At 36.7% G+C, this 26,961-nt stretch overlaps 1 protein-coding gene across 1 annotated transcript in view; it reads right to left on the reverse strand.

The window, feature by feature from the left end:
- LOC105480077 (coiled-coil domain 39 molecular ruler complex subunit) overlaps positions 1–26,961 on the reverse strand; it is a 66,249-nt gene that overhangs the window by 32,585 nt on the left and 6,703 nt on the right. Inside the window, exons 2-9 of the mRNA XM_011738515.2 lie at positions 21,251–21,370; positions 19,224–19,370; positions 17,942–18,100; positions 10,846–10,938; positions 10,621–10,749; positions 5,644–5,835; positions 3,062–3,165; positions 2,286–2,418 (exon numbers count right to left, since the gene is read on the reverse strand). Of these exons, the coding sequence (XP_011736817.2) occupies positions 2,286–2,418; positions 3,062–3,165; positions 5,644–5,835; positions 10,621–10,749; positions 10,846–10,938; positions 17,942–18,100; positions 19,224–19,370; positions 21,251–21,370 (1,077 nt within the window). The remainder of the gene's footprint in view (positions 1–2,285; positions 2,419–3,061; positions 3,166–5,643; positions 5,836–10,620; positions 10,750–10,845; positions 10,939–17,941; positions 18,101–19,223; positions 19,371–21,250; positions 21,371–26,961) is intronic.

A 26,961-nucleotide genomic window follows, 5' to 3' on the forward strand; every position in this document is an offset into this window, starting at 1 on the left:
AGGAGCTGGCCCCAGCACACTACAGGAGCTACCTGTCACTCACTCTTTGCCTCCAGTTGGCCTCTCTACCATGTGCAGCTCTAGGAAATAGAAATGAGTCCCCCATCCCACTGCTCCTCTCTCAGGAAGCAAACCTGTCTTGTCCTGGAAGCCTCACGACCAATGTGTTCTAGGCTTTAAATTGATCTACCATGCCATGATCAATTGAAAATTATCATTCTTAAATGCTGAAATAATTTGCCTCTGTGATCTTATACCCAAATAAGCATATTTTCCTTTAGCAACCAACAAACCGGAATATGACAGAGAACAAGTCTGTGACTGGTACATTTAAATATTCGCATAAACAAGAAATATAATCTGATATTCAATGCATTATTTTACATATAATAGACAATTTTCAATGGATTTAAGATCTTCTCAAAGATTGCCTGGCAAAATTTTAAAGTCAATGCTTAGTAGTGAATAACACAGTATATCTCCAAAAAAGATAGGGTTGGGATTTTTTCAAACAAACAAAAACCAACAGCAATGAAGAAAACCCCAAAACTATGAACACAGCCCTGCTGAAAAAACAATCAGTACACCCTGCTACTAATATTAATTTTTCTAATTTAGCTAGTTCTTCAAAAATGTGTGAAGTTTTTAATTCTCTGTGATGAAAAGGTCTATTTCATATAAATTTCACAATGTTTACAAGTTTCTGATAACTACTAATACATATCATCTGTTACAGGGAATCATGCTCTTAGGAAAAAAACACCAAAACTTTTAAAAAATAATGTGTAATTTGAATACCATTCATGTCAAGACTGCAGCATGATTTTATTACTTAGAAATTTTACAGCACACTGAGGAAGTTGGATCCCATCCAAATATAAGCGGAGCCAGATGAGATATAAGCCTCATATTGGGAGATTTTGCCGCCATCTTCAACTACCTGTTTTTCAACCCCCCGAAATGCGTAAAAGCAAGAAGTAGTATCAGGTCACACTTAAAGTTCACACTTATAGTTCACTTTGAAGTTTTCAAAGAGGAAATGGTGCACCAGCCTTTTCCAGTTCCTCGAAAATTGGCTTTAATGCCATCAACATGCCAAAAAGACTGAGGTAGAAGAGGGTGCCAGTAGAGTTAGCAAAGTGATAACATTTCAAAGGCCATTTACCAAGAAAATTTGCCAGATTTTAAGGTGTTAAAGAGATAGTAGATGACAAAGAAGTACAAATCAGAAATGTAGATGATGATGGGAATTTGATTACCAAAAAAACAGTGATAATCATGTAGAAATCAGTTGTAAAACAAAGCCACTTTTCAAGCTATTTATATGCAATAGACTAATAGATATATGGATGATGGCAGGGACACAGATACAGTAGGCTTTGGGAAGGAATGGAATCCAGGGCACAGTGGGGGAGCTACTTTTTTAAAAAGACACCAAGCCAGGCATGGTGGCTCATGTCTGTAACCCCAGCACTTTGGGAGGTAGAGGATGGTAGATCACTTGAGGTCAGGAGCTTGAGACCAGCCTGGCCAACATGGTGAAACCCCATCTCTACTAAAAATACAAAAATTAGCCAGGTGTGGTGGCACGTGCCTGTAATGCCAGCTACTCAGGAGGCTGAGGCAGCAGAATCGCTTGAACCTGTGAGGCGGAGGTTGTAGTGAGCTAAGATCATGTCACTGCACTCCAGTCTGGGGGACAGAGTGAGACTCAGTCTCAAAAAAATAATAATAAAATAAAATAAAAACTAAATAAATACAAAGACATCAAAATTAGTAGTTTAAGAAGAGAGGAGGCTGGCCGGGTGCAGTGGCTCACACCTGTAATCCCAGCACTTTGGGAGGCCGAGGCAGGAAGATCAAGACCAGCCTGGCCAACATGGTGAAACCCCATCTCTACTAAAAATACAAAAATTAACCGGGCATGGTTGCAGGCACCTGTAATCCCAACTACTCGGGAGGCTGAGGCAGGAGAATCTCTTGAACTTGGGAGGTGTAGGTTGCAGTGAGCTGAGATTTTGCCATTGCACTTTAGCCTGGGCGACAAGAGCGAGACTTCATCTCAAAAAAAAAAAAAAAAAAAAGAAGAAGAAGAAGAAAAGAAGAGAGGAGACTGAGAATAACTTCAGAAGCAATGCATCAAAAGTCCAAAACCAGATTATAAATGTGATCATACCAAAAAGCAGAGCTTCTTACAAGACCTCCTCATCCTCCGATCCTGAGTCTAATTAATTTACTGTTGCTAAATTTTCTATGATTTTAAAAAAATTAAAACTAAACTTTACCTTCACATCTTTTTCCTCCTCCTTTAGCATATCTTCCAAATTAGTAGCTTTCTCTTCTACAGACATGGTTTTCTCAGTTATCTCCTTTAATTTTGTTTGTATTTTCTCATTATGATTTTTAGTTTTTTGTAACCTGAAGAAGGTTTATCACAAGATAGAAAACGTGCCTAAAAAGCATTTAATACAAACAAATAATAGTTTATCCTAATATTTATTTGTATAACTTGAAGGGGTTTTTTGCTGTAAACCTTTTTATTACCACTACATATTTAATAGACCATAAAAATATGGCTACTGAGTCTTTGTGATGAAAATACGAGTAAAATTTTTTTAGGTTTAATAATGTAGTAGCTAGCCAGGTACGGTGGCTCACGCCTCTAATCCCAGCACTTTGGGAGGCCAAGGTGGGCGGATCATGAGGTCAGGAGATCGAGACCATCCTGGCTAACATGGTGAAACCCTGTCTCTACAAAAACTACAAAAAATTAAAAATTAATTGGGTGTGTTGGCAGTCACCTGTAGTCCCAGCTACTCGGGAGGTTGAGGCAGGAGAATGGCATGAACCTGGGAGGCAGAGCTTGCAGTGAGCTGAGATCGCACCACTGTACTCCAGCCTGGGCAACAGGGTGAGATTCCATCTCAAAAAAAAAAAAAAAAAAAAAAAGTAGTAGCTAAAATCTTGCAGTTATTTAACCAACAAGTAGTCTTAAATATTTAATAATTTTCTAGATATAGTAGAATTAATCATAAGCATATTTAAATAGCTTTTTGCTTACCTTGCTGTTTCTTCATGAATGTCCTTCTTTATCTTGGAAATATTTTTCCTCAGAGCTTCTAAATCACTGGAAGTTCTATTCACAGTGGCTTTTAAAGAATCCAGCTATTTATTAGTTAACAGACAGAAATTATATATTTACTCTGTATCTTATAACTTAATTTCATTTCTGAGTTTTATTCTGCCTACTTTAAGTTTTAACCTACATCACACCCACAAAAATAGTAGCCATTTTCTTATATTTAATATATAAACAGATTTCCATACTGATCTGATACCAAATTGTAACCGGCTTTGTTGTATAATCCTAGAAAATTATAGAGAACATATATGTGTTGAAAGTAAATGCAGAAATGTCTAATATCACTAGACCTGCTCAGAAAGAGCACATCCCCAAAGTCAAGATAAGCTAATATATATGTGCTCATAAGAATTATAAGTTTAATTGGATTTGAAAAATCTCAAAAGATTCTAATACATCAGACTCCTAATAACTACATTTTACTGTTAATCAACAGTAAACTACATTTTACTATTAATCGAAATTATGAAAACAGAAAATCCAAGATACAAATTTTCTTTTTCATTAAGGACCTTTGCAAAAACCCTAAACTCTCCACCAAATACTCTCAGAACAGACACATTCAGCAAGGTCTCTGGATACAAGATCAATATACAAAACCAGTTGTATTCTATACACTTACAACAAGCAATCCAAAAAAAGAAATCAAGAAAACAATCCCATTTACAATGGCATCAAAATGAATAAAATATTTAGGAATAAATTTAACAAAGGAAGAAAAAGATCTGTACACTAAAAACTATAAAACATTGATGAAAGAAATTGTAGAGGACATAAAGATATCCTGTGTTCATGGGTTGGAAGAATTAATACTGTTAAAATGTTCATACTATTCAAAGCGATCTACAGATTTGAGAAAGTTGTCAAAATCAAAATGGAATCACTTGTGTCAAACCCTGACAAAATTGAGCTAGGGAAGGCCATGAAGACAGAGTTCTCACACATATTTGCCCAATAACAAGAGCTATCCCAAGAGACACTGCCAGAACCACAGGCTTACATAAAGACCACTGCAACGTTGCACAAAAACCCTTCTACCAAGACACCTGCCCAGTAACTGACTGATCAACCTTGGACTGACACTACCCTTATTGATTCCTATAGCCAAGGGTTATTATTTTTAAAATACTTAGGTAAACTTACTCATTTTACCTTTAAAAACTTTTGCCTTCCTTTATCTCCCTAGATATGCCTATAATCTGTCATAGCCTGTATATACTGGATTTTCAAATGCCCTGCTTATTCCTAATTAAGCTCAATATTTTTAGAGGGCCTCTCTCTGTTATTTAGGTTGACAGATTCAATACAATATCAAAATTCCAATGTCATTCTTCACTGAAATAGAAAAAGAATTCTAAAATTCATATGGAACCATAAAAGATCCCAAATAGCTCAAGTAATCTTAAGCAGAAAGAACAAAGCTGGAGGCAACATACTTTTTTATTTAAAATTGTATTACAAAGCCAAACTAATCAAAACAAAATGATGCAGTCATCCATTGGCATCTACAGGAGATTGGTTCCAGGATCCCTCACAGATACCAAAATCTACCAGATGTGGAGGTCACTTATATAAAACGACATGTATTTGCATATAACCTATGCACATCCTCCTGTATACTTTAAATAATTTCTTGATTATTTATAACACCTAATACAATGTAAATGCTATGTAAACACTTTTCATATTTTTAAAATTTATATCTTTTAAAGTATTGTTATATTATTATTTTTATTGGGTTTCTTTTCTGAATATTTTTCATCAATTGTTGGTTGAATCTGCACATGCAGAATCCATGGATAAGGAAGGCTGACTGTACTGGCAAAAAAAACCAGACACATAGAAAAATGGAACAGAATAGAGAACCCGGAAATAAACTCATGCATATATGATCAACTAATTTCCAGCAAAGGTGTCAAGAATACACAATGGGGAAAGGATAGTCCCTTCAATCAATGGCGTTAAGAAAACTGGATAGCCACACGCAAAAAAAAAAAAAAAAAGAGAAAGAAATTGGGCTGTTCTCTGGTACCACATACAAAAATTAATTCCAAATGGATTAAAGACTTAACTATAAGACCTGACACTGTAAAACTTCTCAAAGAAAACATAGGAGAAAAACTGCTTGACATTGGTATCTGTAATGATTTTTTGAATTTGACACCAAAATTACAGGCAACAAAAGCAAAAATAAACATGCAGGACTACATCAAACTAAAAAGTTTCTTTAAGGAAAAGGAACCACCAGTAAAATGAAAAGGCAGCCTAGAATGGAAGAAAATATTTGCAAACCATTTACCTGTGATGTGAATGGCACCCCGTGGTGCTTAATTAGGGGCTTAATCAGAGTATCCCAAAAGTTCCACAAACAAAGAGACATTAAAAAAAAAACCCAAAACGCTAGAAGCTGTTTCTTCATCATAGGAAAAGCTTTATGCTTATTTTATATTTTATAGTAATTTGTCATGAACATAAAAGCCAGTCTTTTTTAGTTGACATACCTCACCCTTCAGCTGAATTCTACTAGTTTCATGGTCTTGATATGCCGTTCTACTTTTTAAAAGTTTACGATCAGCCACAGAAATTCTTTTCTCATATTCTGTGTTATTCCCAATCTCATTTTCCAAAAACTTGATCTTTTCTTTAACCAAATTTTCTTTTTCTCTTGTTTCCTGCTTTATCCTTGCTAATTTCTAGGATTACAACAAATGTATTTACTTAAATATATGTTTAAACTGACAAAACTAAAAGGAATTTAGTTTTTATTTTTCTATTATTACATTTAGTACTTATTTTACCAAAACTTCTTAGAAAACATTTTAAATACTTTTATATTAACAAAAACAAAATATTAGTATGCTACATATTAATGTCTATAAATTCATATTGTTAAATGTCTCTATTTCTTTCATATATCTGGTATTTTGCTAAAGAGATGAGAAAACAGTTATACATGAAAGGTAAAACCTACAAATGTAACAGTGTTGAATATTTTTCAACTGGAAAGCGGGGTTTCAGTGAAGTTTCCCAAATATTTTACAGACTTTTTTTTCATGTTTTGAAAATAGCATTTTAGTTACTGGTTTCAATAGGAATGTCTTCATTCAGGCCTTTCACTGGTCATAGAGACAATAATAAATAGAATACACAAAGCACTGTAACTGAAATGTGGACAAAGTACCATGGGAACAAAGACATGATGAATTATTTCCAAGAGGAGTCATTAGATGACATTACACTTTCCTGGCTTTCCAGGATAGGGAAGAAAAGGAAAAGAAAAAGAAAAAGTAGAAGAAGAAAAAAGACGTGCCCAAGAGGCATCATTTGAATCAGGCTTACAAACATGAATGGGGTTGCATAAATACTCTAATGTAGTTAAAGTGTAGGGTGGGAAGACAAGGGTGCAAAGGGAATATATTAAGAAGGGTTGGGGTCCAGATGAAAGGTATAAAGCTGGAAAAGTAGGGGTTAGGGCCAAACTGTGAAAAAATTCAAATATCATGTTAAAGATTACCTTTTAAGTAATGTAAAACAAAAAGATTTCAAAACTGGGAAATAAAAAGATTAGATGTTGTGTTTACAAGTGATGCTGATGGCAATAAGTTGGATGAATTAGAAAAAAATTACCCTAATATATATTACTTGCATGTATTCCAAAATGAGGTCCTTCCAAACAACTAATCACAGGAGACTGGGGGAGGAGGTATGTGTTCTGAAATCAGTAGATTTTAGAAATGCTGCATGTATACATATTAGCATATTAAATGGCTACACATCTGAGATATAACATATTTTAAAAAGGAAAATTTAAAGTTGTTTAATTTTCAAGTTGTTTAATCCAATTTTTAAGTTGTTTGATTATAGAATTAGCTTTCCATAATAGTAGCATTCTAAATATTTACTGTCATTCACTCAAAAGACACGTCAAAACTTCCTGTTTAAATATTTCAAAATATGAATCCAGAGTTTCTTGCCTTATGATTTTTTCTACCACTTAATCAGATGCTTTAATTCTACTTTAATATCATACTTAATAGTGTTATTCATCATAAATTTTTCATATAGGTAATACTAAGTAATATTTTAAAACTTCTACACTATAATAAAAGCATAGTAGAAAAATATTTTTCCATTTCTCCACATGGTTTCTTTTAAGAATACAATTTCAGGATTTTATGACCAGACCCCTGACAAGAAAATGCTGAGAAGGCAGGAATGAATTGTTTTGCAGGAAGAGGAACAAAAGAGTTCAGTTAGGAGACAAAATATGCCACCCTCAAATATGCTACTGTCAGAGGCATTTGAACCAGAGCAACTCCATCTTCCTTGAAGAGGAATAGCGTAAAATAAGGCTGTGACCTACAGGGCTGCATTCCTAGACAGGCAATCTAAGTCACAGGATGAGACAGGAGGTTGGCTCAAGATACAGGTCATAAAGAACTTGCTGATAAAAAAGATTGCAGTAAAGAAACCAGCTAAAACCCCCCCTGACCAAGATGGCAAACAGAGTGACCTCTGGTCATCTTCACTGCTTATTTTATGCTAATTATGATACATTAGCCTACTAAAAGAAACTCCCACCAGCACCGTGGCAGTTTTCAAATGCCCTAGCAATGTCAGGGAGTTACCCTCTGTGGTCTAAAAGGGGGAGGCATGAATAATCTACCACTTATTTAGCATATAATCAAGAAATAACCATAAAAATGGGCAACCACCAGTCGTCAGGGCTGCTTTGCCTATGGAACAGTCATTCCTTTATTCCTTTGCTTTCTTTTTTTTTTTTTTTTTTTGAGACGGAGTCTCGCTCTGTCGCCCAGGCTGGAGTGCAGTGGCCGGATCTCAGCTCACTGCAAGCTCCGCCTCCCGGGTTTTTACGCCATTCTCCTGCCTCAGCCTCCCGAGTAGCCGGGACTACAGGCGCCCACCACCTCGCCCGGCTAGTTTTTTGTATTTTTTAGTAGAGACGGGGTTTCACCGTGTTATCCAGGATGGTCTCGAACTCCTGACCTCGTGATCTGCCCGTCTCGGCCTCCCAAAGTGCTGGGATTACAGGCTTGAGCCACCGCACCCGGCCTATTCCTTTGCTTTCTTAATAAACCTGCTTTCACTTTTACTCTGTGGATTTGCCTCAAATTTTTTCTTGCATGAGATCCAAGAACACTCTTTCAGGGTCTGGATCAGGACCCCTTTCTGGTAACAGTATGAAAATAATAAAACCATAGAAATCAGAAATCCTATATATCAGGGGTTTTTAAAAAATGTGTTCTATTTTGTTTTATTCTCAGAGAGCAGTTGTCAAACACTTAGAAGCATCCCGCTGCCAATGGAACCACCTCTTAGCACCCTCCTTAGTCCCTGACAGCACAGTGAGGAGATGTCAACATGTAAGAAAGGAACCTCTGTGAATGTAACTAGGGAGCTATTAGTTGTGTATTCTGCCAAATCAGCTGACTGAGTTACTTTAGCCATGGGGTTGTATGAGAAAACTGATTGTGGATCCATAATTGGCACATGACTTACAGAAAGGAAGCAGTCATGACTTGAGAAAAGAATTTTTATCTGAGAATTTTACATTATCAAGCCCAGAAAGGCGTTAAAATCAGACAGAAATAACATCCCACTCAACCCCTTTTATGAGCTGTGTATTCATCTCTTGATACAGCTTGCGATTGCCACAAGTAGCTGTAAATTAACCTAATAATGCCTCAGCAGATGCTATAACCCACACCCCACAGCTTAACAATGTATAGCCAATCAATAGCTGATGTTATTTCAATGTAAATTCTTGATAAACAAATCAGGAACTTCCTCTTTTTTCCCCCTTTAAAAATCTACTTGTAACTACTGCTAATTGGAGTGTATATCAGGGCAACTTGAATCTATACTCCCAGGCTGCAATCCTCAAGCTTGGCCCAAAGAAACTCTGCTCCATTAATTTTGCTTCAGCTTCTTCCTTGTAAGTTGACAGCTTAATGTTTGAAAGCAATGAGAAGTTAAGAAATATTAATAACAGACCGAGTGTGGTGGCTCACGCCTGAAATCCCAGCACTTTGGTAGGCGAGCGGATGGCCTGAGGTCAGGAGTTCAGGACCAGCCTGGCCAACATGATGAAACCCTGTCTCTACTGGGAAAAAAAAAAAAAAAAATTAGCTGGGCATGGGGGTGGGAGCCTGTAATCCCAGCTACTTGGGAGGATGAGGCAGGAGAATTGCTTGAATCCGGGAGGCAGAGATTGCAGTGAGCTGAGATCACAGCATTGCACTCCAGCCTGGGCCACCAAAGTGAAACTCCGTCTCAAAAAAAAAAAAAAAGTAGTATCAGCATTAAGAATTAAGAGAACCTGGGCCGGGCGCGGTGGCTCACGTCTGTAATCCCAGCACTTTGGGAGGCCAAGGCAGGCAGATCACGAGGTCAGGAGATCGATATCATCTTGGCTAACACAGTGAAACCCCGTCTCTACTAAAAATACAAAAAAATTAGCCGGGCGTGGTGGCGGGCGCCTGTAGTCCCAGCTACTCGGGAGGCTGAGGCAGGAGAATGGTGTAAACCCGGGAGGCAGAGCTTGCAATGAGCAGAGATCGCGCCTCTGCACTCCAGCCTGGGCGACAGAGCAAGACTCCGTCTCAAAAAAAAAAAAAAAAAAAAAAAATTAAGAGAACCTCATAGTTAAGATTGGTTGTCCTTTGTCCCTCCTAGGGAGGTATAACCCATTTTGTTGACAAAATGTTGGTTACTTACAGAAATTGAAAATATAACAACCAAAAGTAAACCACACCCAGATACCAAAATTTAAACTCCCAGTAGCCTGAGCTGCTTGCCAAATGCCTTTCCGTGGAGTAGATGGAATTTAACCCATCTTCTCACCTGACTCCGAATTCCTTCTCTTTCTCAAATCTTCCCACTTTTACTCCCCATTATTTCACTCCTTGATGATTTTCCAAAAACATTATCCTAAATTACTTCTGAAAATAACAAGAGATAACACTTGGTCTGTGTTATCAGTGCACTATTACCCCCTTCCAAGCCTCTATGTCATTACTGGTGTCTCAGCTTCAAATTGTAGTCTAGGTTTCTTTTCTGACTCTCTCTCCTTGTCCCTTGGTTATTCATGGAGGTTCATTTTCCTATTGTAACTTACTGCCAAATAGCATACACATTAAATCCAAGGGATCTTGGACAGCCATGTGTAAGTCAGGGCGTTGGTTTTATTGCAACAACAGTATCTACTGACTCTCTCTTGTTCCACAATTCTGAGATGACAGGATCCAGTGTTTGGAGTTATAATACTACATGCAAATAATCTTCACCACATTTCCAAATGCATATAGAGTCAGCATTCAAAAATATTTACCAAAACTACTCAATATTGCTACAAAATTGACTTTCAAATAACAGTGTGATTTACATTTGGAATAATGAGTAAAATACAAAAGAGACAAATACAGCTGAACATTACAAGGACCAAACGACTACTTTACCAAAGCACTGTTATCTATGTCTCCATCCCTCTTCCGCATCTGTTCTATTGTGTTCTCCCACTGTTTAATGAGTTCTTGTCTTTCATTATGAATCTTACAAAAATCTTGTGCCGCTTTATCCAATTCTAACTGTCAAATAGAGAGCAAACGACATTTCTGTAAATTTAAGTGGTTTTGCAAACATCACCTTGAAAATTAAGAAATAAAAATCTTCCTTAAACTAACCTGTGCACTTATAGTCTCTGTAAGTTCATTGTCAAGTATCTTTCTCTTTTGATTACATTCCAAAGTTAGTCTTTCTAATTGCAGAGTCAGTGCCTATAATGTAATTATATACAAAGATACTTATAATTCTCATTCTACTAATTTAAATGTTATTAGTGTATCTAACATTAAATAGTATTACACTATACATATACATTTATTTGATATCTAAAACAACTGTGAAATAATATCTTTCTTATCTTTTTTTTTTAATTTATTTATTATTATTATACTTTAAGTTCTAGGGTACATGTGCATAACGTGCAGGTTTGTTACATATGTATACTTGTGCCATGTTGGTGTGCTGCACCCATCAACTCGTCAGCACCCATCAACTCGTCATTTACATCAGGTATAACTCCCAATGCAATCCCTCCCCCCTCCCTCCTCCCCATGATAGGCCCCGGTGTGTGATGTTCCCCTTCCCGAGTCCAAGTGATCTCATTGTTCAGTTCCCACCTATGAGTGAGAACATGCGGTGTTTGGTTTTCTGTTCTTGTGATAGTTTGCTAAGAATGATGGTTTCCAGCTGCATCCATGTCCCTACAAAGGACACAAACTCATCCTTTTTTATGGCTGCATAGTATTCCATGGTGTATATGTGCCACATTTTCTTAATCCAATCTGTCACTGATGGACATTTGGGTTGATTCCAAGTCTTTGCTATTGTGAACAGTGCTGCAATAAACATACGTGTGCATGTGTCTTTATAGCAGCATAATTTATAATCCTTTGGGTATATACCCAGTAATGGGATGGCTGGGTCATATGGTACATCTAGTTCTAGATCCTTGAGGAATCGCCATACTGTTTTCCATAATGGTTGAACTAGTTTACAATCCCACCAACAGTGTAAAAGTGTTCCTATTTCTCCACATCCTCTCCAGCACCTGTTGTTTCCTAACTTTTTAATGATCGCCATTCTAACTGGTGTGAGATGGTATCTCATTGTGGTTTTGATTTGCATTTCTCTGATGGCCAGTGATGATGAGAATTTTTTCATGTGTCTGTTGGCTGTATGAATGTCTTCTTTTGAGAAATGTCTGTTCATATCCTTTGCCCACTTTTTGATGGGGTTGTTTGTTTTTTTCTTGTAAATTTGTTTGAGTTCTTTGTAGGTTCTGGATATTAGCCCTTTGTCAGATGAGTAGATTGCAAAAATTTTCTCCCATTCTGTAGGTTGCCTGTTCACTCTGACGGTAGTTTCTTTTGCTGTGCAGAAGCTCTTTAGTTTAATCAGATCCCATTTGTCAATTTTGGCTTTTGCTACCGTTGCTTTTGGTGTTTTAGACATGAAGTCTTTTCCCATGCCTATGTCCTGAATGGTACTACCTAGGTTTTCCTCTAGGATTTTTATGGTATTAGGTCTAACATTTAAGTCTCTAATCCATCTTGAATTAATTTTCGTATAAGGAGTAAGGAAAGGATCCAGTTTCAGCTTTCTACTTATGGCTAGCCAATTTTCCCAGCACCATTTATTAAATAGGGAATCCTTTCCCCATGTCTTGTTTTTCTCAGGTTTGTCAAAGATCAGATGGCTGTAGATGTGTGGTATTATTTCTGAGGACTCTGTTCTGTTCCATTGGTCTCTATCTCTGTTTTGGTACCAGTACCATGCTGTTTTGGTTACTGTAGCCTTGTAGTATAGTTTGAGGTCAGGTAGCGTGATGCCTCCAGCTTTGTTCTTTTGACTTAGGATTGTCTTGGAGATGCGGGCTCTTTTTTGGTTCCATATGAACTTTAAAGCAGTTTTTTCCAATTCTGTGAAGAAACTCATTGGTAGCTTGATGGGGATGGCATTGAATCTATAAATTTCCTTGGGCAGTATGGCCATTTTCACGATATTGATTCTTCCTATCCATGAGCATGGTATGTTCTTCCATTTGTTTGTGTCCTCTTTGATTTCACTGAGCAGTGGTTTGTAGTTCTCCTTGAAGAGGTCCTTTACATCCCTTGTAAGTTGGATTCCTAGGTATTTTATTCTCTTTGAAGCAATTGTGAATGGAAGTTCATTCTTGATTTGGCTCTCTGTTTGTCTGTTACTGGTGTATAAGAATGCTTGTGATTTTTGCACATTAATTTTGTATCCTGAGACTTTGCTGAAGTTGCTTATCAGCTTAAGGAGATTTTGGGCTGAGACAATGGGGTTTTCTAAATATACAATCATGTCATCTGCAAAGAGGGACAATTTGACTTCTTCTTTTCCTAACTGAATACCCTTGATTTCTTTCTCTTGCCTGATTGCCCTAGCCAGAACTTCCAACACTATGTTGAATAGGAGTGGTGAGAGAGGGCATCCCTGTCTTGTGCCAGTTTTCAAAGGGAATTTTTCCAGTTTTTGCCCATTCAGTATGATATTGGCTGTGGGTCTGTCATAAATAGCTCTTATTATTTTGAGGTACGTTCCATCAATACCGAATTTATTGAGCGTTTTTAGCCTGAAGAGCTGTTGAATTTTGTCAAAAGCCTTTTCTGCATCTATTGAGATAATCATGTGGTTCTTGTCTTTGGTTCTGTTTATATGCTGGATTATGTTTATTGATTTGCGAATGTTGAACCAGCCTTGCATCCCAGGGATGAAGCCCACTTGATCATGGTGGATAAGCTTTTTGATGTGTTGCTGAATCCTGTTTGCCAGTATTTTATTGAGGATTTTTGCATCGATGTTCATCAGGGATATTGGTCTAAAATTCTCTTTTTTTGTTGTGTCTCTGCCAGGCTTTGGTATCAGGATGATGTTGGCCTCATAAAATGAGTTAGGGAGGATTCCCTCTTTTTCTATTGATTGGAATAGTTTCAGAAGGAATGGTACCAACTCCTCCTTGTACCTCTGGTAGAATTCAGCTGTGAATCCATCTGGTCCTGGACTTTTTTTGGTTGGTAGGCTATTAATTATTGCCTCAATTTCAGAGCCTGCTATTGGTCTATTCAGGGATTCAACTTCTTCCTGGTTTAGTCTTGGAAGAGTGTAAGTGTCCAGGAAATTATCCATTTCTTCTAGATTTTCCAGTTTATTTGCGTAGAGGTGTTTATAGTATTCTCTGATAGTAGTTTGTATTTCTGTGGGGTCGGTGGTGATATCCGCTTTATCATTTTTAATTGTGTCGATTTGATTCTTCTCTCTTTTCTTCTTTATTAGTCTTGCTAGTGGTCTGTCAATTTTGTTGATCTTTTCAAAAAACCAACTCCTGGATTCATTGATGTTTTGGAGGGTTTTTTGTGTCTCTATCTCCTTCAGTTCTGCTCTGATCTTAGTTATTTCTTGCCTTCTGCTAGCTTTCGAATGTGTTTGCTCTTGCTTCTCTAGTTCTTTTAATTGCGATGTTAGAGTGTCAATTTTAGATCTTTCCTGCTTTCTCTTGTGGGCATTTAATGCTATCAATTTCCCTCTACACACTGCTTTAAATGTGTCCCAGAGATTCTGGTATGTTGTATCTTTGTTCTCATTGGTTTCAAAGAACATCTTTATTTCTGCCTTCATTTCGTTATGTACCCAGTAGTCATTCAGGAGCAGGTTGTTCAGTTTCCATGTAGTTGAGCGGTTTTGATTGAGTTTCTTAGTCCTGAGTTCTAGTTTGATTGCACTGTGGTCTGAGAGACAGTTTGTTATAATTTCTGTTCTTGTACATTTGCTGAGGAGTGCTTTACTTCCAATTACGTGGTCAATTTTGGAGTAAGTACGATGTGGTGCTGAGAAGAATGTATATTCTGTTGATTTGGGGTGGAGAGTTCTATAGATGTCTATTAGGTCTGCTTGCTGCAGAGCTGAGTTCAATTCCTGGATATCCTTGTTAACTTTCTGTCTCGTTGATCTGTCTAATGTTGACAGTGGAGTGTTGAAGTCTCCCATTATTATTGTATGGGAGTCTAAGTCTCTTTGTAAGTCTCTAAGGACTTGCTTTATGAATCTGGGTGCTCCTGTATTGCGTGCATATATATTTAGGATAGTTAGCTCTTCCTGTTGAATTGATCCCTTTACCATTATGTAATGGCCTTCTTTGTCTCTTTTGATCTTTGATGGTTTAAAGTCTGTTTTATCAGAGACTAGTATTGCAACCCCCGCTTTTTGTTGTTCTCCATTTGCTTGTTAATCTTCCTCCATCCCTTTATTTTGAGCCTATGTATGTCTCTGCATGTGAGATGGGTCTCCTGAATACAGCAGACTGATGGGTCTTGACTCTTTATCCAGTTTGCCAGTCTGTGTCTTTTAATTGGAGCATTTAGTCCATTTACATTTAACGTTAAGATTGTTATGTGTGAACTTGATCCTGCCATTATATTACGTGGTTATTTTGCTCGTTAGTTGATGCAGTTTCTTCCTAGCCTCGATGGTCTTTACATTTTGGCATGTTTTTGCAATGGCTGGTACCGGTTGTTCCTTTCCATGTTTAGTGCTTCCTTCAGGGTCTCTTGTAAGGCAGGCCTAGTGGTGACAAAATCTCTAAGCATTTGCTTATCTGTAAAGGATTTTATTTCTCCTTCACTTATGAAACTTAGTTTGGCTGGATATGAAATTCTGGGTTTAAAATTCTTTTCTTTAAGAATGTTGAATATTGGCCCCCACTCTCTTCTGGCTTGTAGAGTTTCTGCCGAGAGATCTGCTATTAGTCTGATGGACTTCCCTTTGTGGGTAACCCGACCTTTCTCTCTGGCTGCCCTTAAGATTTTTTCCTTCATTTCAACTTTGGTGAATCTGGCAATTATGTGTCTTGGAGTTGCTCTTCTCGAGGAGTATCTTTGTGGCGTTCTCTGTATTTCCTGGATTTGAATGTTGGCCTGCCCTACTAGGTTGGGGAAGTTCTCCTGGATGGTATCCTGAAGAGTGTTTTCCAACTTGGTTTCATCTTCCCCCTCACTTTCAGGCACCCCAATCAGACGTAGATTTGGTCTTTTTACATAATCCCATACATCTTGCAGGCTTTGTTCATTTCTTTTTCTTCTTTTTTCTTTTGGTTTCTCTTCTTGCTTCATTTCATTCATTTGATCCTCAATCGCTGATACTCTTTCTTCCAGTTGATCGAGTCGGTTACTGAAGCTTGTGCATTTGTCACGTATTTCTCGTGTCATGGTTTTCATCTCTTTCATTTCGTTTATGACCTTGTCTGCATTAATTACTCTAGCCATCAATTCTTCCACTTTTTTTTCAAGATTTTTAGTTTCTTTGCACTGGGTACGTAATTCCTCCTTTAGCTCTGAGAAGTTTGATGGACTAAAGCCTTCTTCTCTCATCTCGTCAAAGTCATTCTCCGTCCAGCTTTGATCCATTGCTGGCGATGAGCTGCGCTCCTTTGCCGGGGGAGATGCGCTCTTATTTTTTGAATTTCCAGCTTTTCTGCCCTGCTTTTTCCCCATCTTTGTGGTTTTATCTGCCTCTGGTCTTTGATGATGGTGATGTACTGATGGGGTTTTGGTGTAGGTGTCCTTCCTGTTTGATAGTTTTCCTTCTAACAGTCAGGACCCTCAGCTGTAGGTCTGCTGGAGATTGCTTGAGGTCCACTCTAGACCCTGTTTGCCTGGGTATCAGCAGCAGAGGCTGCAGAAGATAGAATATTTCTGAACAGCGAGTGTACCTGTCTGATTCTTGCTTTGGAAGCTTCCTCTCAGGGGTGTACTCCACCCTGTGAGGTGTGGGGTGTCAGACTGCCCCTAGTGGGGGATGTCTCCCAGTTAGGCTACTCAGGGTTCAGGGACCCACTTGAGCAGGGAGTCTGTCCCTTCTCAGATCTCAACCTCCGTGTTGGGAGATCCACTGCTCTCTTCAAAGCTGTCAGACAGAGTCGTTTGCGTTTGCAGAGGTTTCGGCTGTTTTTGTTATTTTTACTGTGCCCTGTCCCCAGAGGTGGAGTCTACAGAGACAGGCAGGTTTCCTTGAGCTGCTGTGAGCTCCACCCAGTTCGAGCTTCCCAGCAGCTTTGTCAGCTTTGTTTACCTACTTAAGCCTCAGCAATGGCGGGCGCCCCCCCCCAGCCTCGTTGCTGCCTTGCCGGGATATCGCAGACTGCTGTGCTAGCAATAAGGGAGGCTCCGTGGGCGTGGGACCCTCCCGGCCAGGTGTGGGATATGATCTCCTGGTGTGCCTGTTTGCTTAAAGCGCAGTATTGGGGTGGGAGTTACCCGATTTTCCAGGTGTTGTGTGTCTCAGTTCCCCTGGCTAGGAAAAGGGATTCCCTTCCCCCTTGCGCTTCCCAGGTGAGGCGATGCCTCGCCCTGCTTCAGCTCTCGCTGGTCGGGCTGCAGCAGCTGACCAGCACCGATCGTCCAGCACTCCCCAGTGAGATGAACCCAGTACCTCAGTTGAAAATGCAGAAATCACCGGTCTTCTGTGTCGCTCGCGCTGGGAGTTGGAGACTGGAGCTGTTCCTATTCGGCCATCTTGCTCCCCAATACCTATCTTTCTTATCTTTTAATTCCAAAAAGCTAATGTAATGTGTTTGCACATAGCTGCATAAAAACTCAATTGTTTCTAAAATGACTTTTAATATTTTTAAAGTAAATTAGAAAAAACTTAAGTTATAATTTGCTATTTGAAAGTTTTAAAATAATGCATTTGGTATTAAATCTACTAGAAAATAGCATGTTTTATAATACTAGCTTTATTAGTATCACCAGATATAAGTAGATTTTAAGTGATTTTTATAACATAATCAATAGCACTACAGTCTCAAATCAGCAAAAACTACATGTAATATTCAAACTACATTTTAGGCAAAATAGCTATAATACATTAAAATACTTCTAGTAGAAAACTTTCTCTTCTGAAATGCTTTTGAGCATCCTTATAAATCAGGATATTCTTAACCTGCGGTCCGTGGATCCTCAAATAATCAAAGGGAATCAGAGAATCTATAAAACAGTCAGTAATATTTTATGGGCATTTGAATATAGTCATTTTTTTCTACAGAGAAGACATTTGGCTTTATTAGCTTCTCCAAGAAGCCTCTGACTTAGAAGTTTCAGAATTGCTCCCTTAAAAATCGTTAAGTATAACTTTAGGTAACTAGGTTGACATACTATAGATTTAGAGAAAACTTAACAGCTACAATTTGTAATTTCTCACCCTGATTTTATTATCATCTTGTTTTGCATACTTCTGAAGAGTGAGAGCATCACTATCTTTATGAGCTGATTCTTCTAACCAGGCCTCCAATGCTTGCTGGTCCCAGTTCATTTGACATTTCAAACCATCCAATTTTTGAGTGGCTTTAAATATGCCATTCTAATTTCCAAAGAGAGAGAGAAAAGGGGACATTAAAAAGCATTATTTATTATACAGACTAAAATAAAACATACCTTTATATACTATGAAGCAAAATTTAAAAAGAAGAAATCCTGTCCCTGCCTTCCAGATGTTTATAATATGCCATATTTCAATTATATAACTATTACACTTGTATCTTAACTCTTTGATTGTAAAATAGAGGAGAGATGACCATACAAAGTCAAGAACAGTAGTTGAGCCAAAGGTTGCTTTAAAAGGCTTTAGGCTTTAAGGTAGCTCCCTCACAGCAACTGCATTAATCATTCCACCAAAGCCACCCCAAATATATATGCAATCATAGTTAAAATAATATGTTTGGTATGCTAACTCAAATCCAAGACAAATATCCTTCAGCCCCATTTCCAATCATATTGTTTGCCCCTACGAAGTCTCTTATAGAGAATGTTGGAAACACTTCCAATTGAAGTAAATATAGTAAAAGAGATAAAAACATTTATGTACTAAATTTAGTCACTTAAAAAATCTAGACTCATAAAAAACGGAGAAGACTATATAAACAAATACAAATTAATAAGTATGTAATTATATACAAAGATTACATTATAAAATATGTACGTGTATTTCCATATGTATATGCACATGTAAAGAGAAGAATCAGAATTTGGAAAGAGCTCCCAAATCAAGTAACTATAAACAAAAGAAAAGACAGAAATAGGTTAAAGTAGTTTAGTGTTAGAGTCACAAAACTGATAAATCAATATGAAAGGTCAACATTTTAAATGAAATTCAAAACTAAAAGTGATTTTTAAAAATGTGGCTATTAAAAATATTACACTTACATATAAACCATGCCTGGTATTTTATAACAGGCAGCAAGCATGGTACTTACAGTAAGTCTCAATAAGTAGCTGGTAAATGAATAATGGGAAAAATATAATATTCCATTATTGTTTCATTCAAATCACAGCTCTATGTGCCTTTCATTGTCCAAAAAATATGTAAGGAAACACTAGAAAACTAATATATGCCTTTCCCATACAGAAAAAAAAAAATTCAATGCTCATTTGGTGATGGAAGAATGAGCAGTAGCACAGAATTTTAAGTAAATTTCAACATATACTTCTTTATCGCTTTTCTTTTCCAGTATTGAAGCCATCTCATTTTCCAGTCGTTGAATTTCATCTTTCACTCGTCCCAATTCTCTTTGAGCAATGGCCTTAAAATGTTCTTCACTTTCAGTCTCACGCTCCCTTGCTTTGCAAAGAGACTACAGAATAACACACAAGATAAAAAGGCTTTTAAAATTTTAGAAATTTTGAATAAAAATATTTATAATAATCCATTAGATTAAAACAAAGTTCCCATAAATTGCTTACATTAAGTACTATTAATTCCACTAGTCTAAAACCTACATTACATTAGACTGTGATTACAATATAGTTGGTGTTGCTCACTAGTTGTAAGAAAGTCAATGAACTGTGCTAGGAGAAAATACTGTCAATAGTTTTCACATCTACTTTGATCTAGGAAAACTAAAGAAAACCAAAGGTTTGGTTAGACTTAAAACTTATTATCTACAAATAAGAAATATCCATTAAAAAACAATTGAGAAATGAGATGTTTTATATGAATTGATCAAATATTCTAATTAAGACATTATTTTTAAATAATCATTTAAACACCAATGGTTGTAAATATTCCGTAGAATATATTAGCATATAATCACACCTTTGTGTTCAGTTGTATGTAATAAAAGAGTATGTGTTAACTAATTTTACAGTGCTTCAAAGTTATCATTTAGTATTAATTTTACAGTACTAAAGCTACCATTGTTGGAGGCTTATTCTTCTTTTATCTCTATTACTCTATTTATTTGAAGTTCGATGATAGTAAGATACAACTACAGAGTCTCTGCCTCTCAAATCCCCAGCTCAGTAGTTCAATAACTTAAGGAAAAGTGTTGTTCCAAATAGTTAATCAATTACTCAACCACATTGAGATTCAAGAATTCTGAGTTTGTTTTTGAGTTTATTAGATTTGTAACTTTCTAATAAGACTTGTAAGCCATGTAATACTTACTTATCTATATTGATTATAAATTGCTTTTTAAAATATGGCACTGTTCATTTTTTGAAACTGCATACTATTTCTCAGACAGTAGACGCACTTTTTAAAAAAACTAGTTTGAGATAGAAGTTAGGAAACTTTCCAATGCTGTTTGCTGAGCTGCCTGGTTTGCTGGGCATCATTAGGGAGTGAGTTTCTATACTTGAACAGATCATTTATAAAACAAGCTTACTTAATCACCAGAAGTTTTAATTTTTATTATATTTATGTTAACATTTCTAAGATGCCTAATGTCTTCCCCAGTTATCTTAAATAAAGTCTCTTGAGTATAATTTAACTTTTTAATCTCAGGATTATTACTATGAGTTTCAATTCCTGAACAATGCTAAAATGCCATATGTGTAGACTACTGGCCTCCACTCAAAATGGCCCCAGTGAGTTGTGCTGATAAATTTAAAAGGAGACAGAAATTTTATTATGTGATATATTAGCTGTTTCTGCTTATAGTCATCATTTCTCACCACCATCATTATACCTTTCTCAAATAACCTGCTGTCTAATACAGATTGTTTGAATAATGATTTCTCCTTTCATATGGATTAATTTTTTGTTTAAAATCGGAGCAGTAGCAGCACTTTGGGAGGCTGAGGCGGGCAGATCACCTGAGGTCAGGAGTTCGAGACCAGCCTGGCCAACATGGTGAAACCCCATCTCTACTAAAAATACAAAAATTAGCTGGGTATGGTGGCAGGTGCCTGTAATCCCAGCTACTCAGGATGCTGAGGCATGAGAATCACTTGAACTCGGGAGGCAGAGGTTTCAGTGAGCTGAGATCATGCCACTGTATTCCAGTCTGGACAACAGAGCAAGACTCCATCTCAAAAAAAAAAAAAAAAAATGGGCCAGTAGTTAGTTCCTCTAAGCCTTTTTCTATCTACTTTCATGTTCAAGGTTATGTTCACAGTAGTTTAACTATGCTAAGCCTTCCTATTAGAGCTGTAAAAATTACAGATGTAAATGTACTATGAGATATTCCATGACTATACATGATATAATCAACATAAATTTCAGTTACTGTACCTGTGTAATTGAGAGCTCTTGCTTAACATTTTTGAAGTGAGAAGTCATAGAATTAATACGCTCTTCATACTCACGTAACTCATCTTGCAAGCTTGCTCTTTCATCCTTCAGTTTTGACAACTGTAAATAATAAATACTATGATTAACCAAAGTTCTATTAAGTTTTACCATATGAAGGACTTAAAATCGAAGAAAATTAAATTTTCATTTACTTGTCTCAGTCAATTTGGACTGCTATAACAAAAACATCATAGACTAGGTAGCTTAAATAAAATTTAATTTGATTCATGAGAAATTCCTCACAGTTCTGAAGACTAGGAAGTCCAAGATCAAGGTGCCAACTAATTTGGTTCCTGGTAATGGCCTTCTTTCTGATTTGCAGACAGATGCCTTCTTGCTGTATCTTCACATGGCGAGAAAGAGATCATCTCCCTCTTGTCTTTTCTTAAAAGGGCACCAGCACCATTCATGAGGGCGCTACCTCTATGACCTATTTACTTCTCAAAGGCTTCACCTCCAAATACCATCACATTGAGGACTGAGACCACCATATGAATTTTGGGAGGACACAAACATTAAAAACATAGCATTTTGTTTCTTTAAACGTCCACATGAACTTCTAAAATCTACTAATTCTTTAAATATTATAAAATAGTGTTGTGATTTGGAGATTACTGTGGGAAAATTAGCACCATATTACACGGAATAGAAACCTCTCAGATTTGCAGTAGTAGTAGATCTACTCAAAAACGCATTTTTCATACAGCAATACTATATTTTTATAGGGCAAAAATGAGATTCTATTCCATTATTAAACCTCAAGTATCTTTTTTTTTTTTTTTTTTTTTTTGAGATAGAGTCTTGCTCTTGTCACCCAGGCTGGAGTGCAGTGGCGCGATCTCAGCTCACTGCAACCTCTGCCTCCCGGGTTCAAGCGAGATTCTCCTGTCTCGGCCTCCTGAGTAGCTGGGATTACAGGCGCCCACCACTACACCTGGCTAATTTTTTTTTTTTTTTGGTATTTTTAGTAGAGAAGGTGTTTCACCATGTTGGCTAGGCTGGTCTTGAACTCCTGACCTCAGGTGATCTGCCCGCCTCAGCCTCCCAATGTGCTGGGATTACAGGCATGAGCCACCACACCCGGCCTAAACCACAAGGTATCTTAAGTAAACAAGAGCATACTAACAAGATGTAACAAAAACACAGAGCAGGAACCATAAATTTGAATAGTCGCTAGGCACCAAGCATGATTTCTTCTCCAAGAACTCCTTTTCAAACCCCATTGAACTGGGCTAAGCTTAAGAGAACAGAACAACTGACTCTCATGTACCTAGAAACTGTTCTTATTTTGTTTACCTTTGAATTATAACTCTGACTAGAAACAAAACTGCGTAAATGTTAAACAAACAAAATAAATCCTTGGGAAATTGTAAGACAGATTCTCAGGATTATTAGAATATACTATCCCTCAAAGCAGAATATAAGCTCAACAAAATAAAAATATGTTTTCTTAAGGTCTGGAGCTACAGTCCCCAAAGTCAGGGATATCTCCTGAGGGTACACAACACAATCCACTGCAGTGTGAAAGGAAATACTAGAATTTCTATTTAAGAAAAAAATACTAATTGACTCATTTGTATGTCCTATACTAATATTACATACATATTTTTTTGCTTGTGTCATCAAACTTTTACTTTTAATTCCCTCTCGTTTCTTGTTCTTTTTTAAAAAAATTATTAAACTGAGTTCTTAGCTTCTTTACTTTTTGTCTTAATGATTGAATTAAAAAGGCATTTAAGGCTATATGTTTTCTTTAAAATTTTTGCTGTTTCCCATGGATCTGGGCATGAAGCAGTCTCTTTTTATTGTTTTCTAAAAGGTGATTTTTCCGTTTCAATTTCTTTTTCATATAAGGGCCACTGAAGAATATTTCTCAGAAACATGCCTAAGTATTTAATATGGAGGATCATTTTAAATTATTTAATACATAATTTTAAAAAATAATTTTAAAATTATTATAAATTATATTGGCTTATTATCAAATAATGTGACCTACAAAATGTTTGTTTGTATAGCATTTTAGGGATTATAATTTTTTAATTTTGGTAAAATATACAACAACATAAAATTTTCCATTTTAACCACTGCTATGTGTACAGTTCAGTGGCATTAAGTACATTCACACTGTTATACAACCATCACCAGCAATCCATCTACAGAACTTTTTCATCTTCCCTGAACCTCTATAAACACTAACTCCCCATTCCCCACTCCTCTCAGCCCCCGACAATCACCATTCCACTTTCCATCTCTATGAATTTGACTACTCTAGGTACCTCACATAAGTGCAATCATGCAATATTTGGCCTTTTGTTTCTGGCTTATTCACTTAGCATAATACTTTCAAGTTTCATCATTGACTTAATGCATTAAGATTTTTATTTTGGTATAGTATATGATCCACTCTTGTAAATGTTTTATGGGTATGTTTTAAAGTATATATTCTCTATTCAAGAGATAGCTGTCTATATGTTTTTATTTTTATTGTATTATATCCCTTATATCCTTATTTTTGTCTAGTAGAGTTGTCTAATTCTGAGGTGCTCAATGAAATAGCTCACTGTAACTGTACTTTTGTCAAATTCTACTTGCATTTATAATAGGTTTTGCTTTCATGTAATTAGCTGCTGTGTTTGGTGCATAGAGCTTTATGACTTTTATTTGCTTCATCAGTTATGCCATTTATAATTGCATAATGTCCCCAGAGCAAACTTCTGACTTTTGAATGAAAGCATAATTAACTCTCCACAAGTTGAAAAGCCCTTCCCCATAGAGTTCCCAAACAACATTTTATAGCTTCTTTCTTAAATATAAAGGGACATGTACCAATCACCAGATATTTATTGAAAACTTACATCATGTGCATGATGCCAAAATAAACAAACAAGATCCCAGAAGAAACAAATAATTCAGAACAAAAAAGACAAGAACTGAACACATACACACACACACACACACACACACACACACACACACACAATCAGATTGGAGAAGATATTTTCCCCCTAAAACAAGACCATAGTGCTACAAAAAAAGCAACAAAGAACTTGAAAATATAGTTCATCTATATAGTTTCCCAAATAAAACATGCAATGGAAAGATAAAACCCTAAATACTTTCAGAGTTTTTTTTAAAAAAGGTAAACTACAAAGAAACAGAAATCAGACTAATAGCAGATTACTAACTGAAACACAGCTGGAAGATAATTGATACATTCCAAATTCTGAAGTAAAATTATTTTCAACTTAGAGTCTTCCACCCAGCCAAACTACCTTCAAATGTGAATGTAAATAAAGATATTTTCAGAGATTCAAATATTCAGAGTGTTTACATCTCATACAGCCTTCTTATGGAGACACAAGAAACTATTCTACCAAAATAAGGGGATAATACAGACATACTTCATTTTATTGCACTTTACTTGATTGTGCTTCTCCAATAGCACATTTTTCACAAAGTGAAGGTTTGTGGCAACCCTGTGTCTAGCAAGTCCATCAGCATCATTTTTCCAACACCATGTGCTTATTTTGCATCTCTACGTCACATGCTGGTACTTCTTGCAATATTTAAAACTTTTTCATTATTATTATATCTATTATGGTGACCAGTGATCAGTGATCTTCAATGTTACTATTGTAATTGTTTTGGGGTGCCACAAACCATGCCTCTATAAGACAATGAACTTAATCAAAAAATATTGTGTGTGTTCTGACTGAGCCACTGACCAGGCATTCCCTCATCTCTCTCCTTCTTTTGGGGCCTATTCCTTGAAACACAATATTGAAATTAGGCCAATTAATAACCTTACAATGGCCTCTATGTATAAAAATCAAAAGCTAGAAATGATGAAGTCTCAAAGTTGACATAGGCCAAAAACTCAGCTTCCTGCACCAAACAATTAACCAAGTTGTGAATGCAAAGGAAATGTTCTTGAAGGAAACTATAAGTGCTACTCCCTTGAACACACAAATGTTAAGAAAGCAAAATAGCCTTATTGCTGATATGGAGAAAGTGAGGTAGGAGGTGGGTCTAGACTCCAAAGGCAGGACTCAGACACCAGACCAAATTGAGGACTAGCTAAAACAGGGACAGGTGGAGGCAGGTTTCTATAAGACATGCTCAGCAGTGTGCCTTGTGAGTTCACCTTTGCCATGTCAACATCCAGAAGTTATTACCCCTTTGAACTAGGCACAATGGCTCACGTCTGTAATCCCAGCATGTTCGGAGGCCAAGGCGGGCAGATCACTTGAGACCAGGAGTTCCAGACCAGCCTTACCAACATGGCAAAACCCATCTCTACCAAAAATAAAAAAAAAATTAGCTGGGCATGGTGGCACACAATGGTAGTCCCAGCTACTTGGGAAGGTAAAGTAGGGGGATCACTTGAGCCTGGGAGGCAGAGGTTGCAGTGAGCTGAGATCACGCCACTGCACTCCAACCTGCTAACAAAATGAGACCCTGTCTCAAAAAACAAAACAAATGAAAAAACCAAGGTGTCTTGGTTTTTATCTGAAGACTTTGGGTCTTCAGATAAGCTGGCCTCTCTTCCTAGAACATTTTCCTTCCCTAATGGCTAGTTCTATATTATTATTCAGGGCCTCATATTCTTCAGTTTGTATATAAAATTAGAGAGGCTGTCCCTGCCCATTTAATTTAATACAGTTTTTCCCAGTTATTTTCTCTCATGGCAACCTTTTCACATTTAGTAATTACCTTCAAACAACTTACCACAATTAGTAACTATGTTTCTATTTGCTTGTTTATTTTCTATCTTTGCCACTAGATTATAAGATGAATGACAACAGGAACCATATGCATTCTTAAAAATTTTGTGCTTAAGCTTAATGGCAAGAAGCATATGCATTTTGTTCACCCTACATTCAGAATCTAGAGTAATGCCTAGAACATAATAGCACTCAATAAAAATCCACAGAGAGAACAGATATAGGAATTACAAGAGTTTTAGATTTGTATGTAGTTATATCTGTCAGTCTTTTCTTTGGTGATTTTTATGTTTTGTGCTACACTGAAGAAGGCCTTTCCCAGAAGATTATTTTAAAAGTCTCCAATAAATTCACGTAGTACTTTTATACATACTCTACAGCAAAATTTGTAACACATATGAAATGTATGTTCATGTGTGAGAGGAAGCAGATTCATAACTCTTTTTTCAAAACAAATAGCAATAGACCATTTATTAAATAGTATATCCCTCTCCTTTGGTTGGAAATGCATCTTTTTTATACTAAATTCTCATACATGCAAAGATGTGCTTCTAGATGCCGGGTGTTTCATTGATTTATCTTTACAAAAGTGCCACACTGTTTTGAGTAGCACGGCTTTTTAGTATGGTAGGGCAAAACACACTATCACCACCATCACAACTATTTTGTCTAGTATCAAACACTTTCACTTCCAAATGAACTTTGGAATTGACTTGTCAAGTTTTGTTTTAAAAGGGCCCTAGGCATTTTCATTGAAATTTTCTTAAATATACAGAATAATTTAAGAACTGAAACTTTTATCATATTGTCTTCCTACCCAGAAATATGTAAATGTCTGTTTGTTCAGATCTTCTTTTACGTAATTAATTCTCAATATACTTGCACATGACCAGATTCAGAGCATTTCTATAACCCCAGAATTAGAAG

This window comes from Macaca nemestrina, chromosome 2 (genome assembly GCF_043159975.1).
Source record: "Macaca nemestrina isolate mMacNem1 chromosome 2, mMacNem.hap1, whole genome shotgun sequence".
Taxonomy (NCBI): domain Eukaryota; kingdom Metazoa; phylum Chordata; class Mammalia; order Primates; family Cercopithecidae; genus Macaca; species Macaca nemestrina.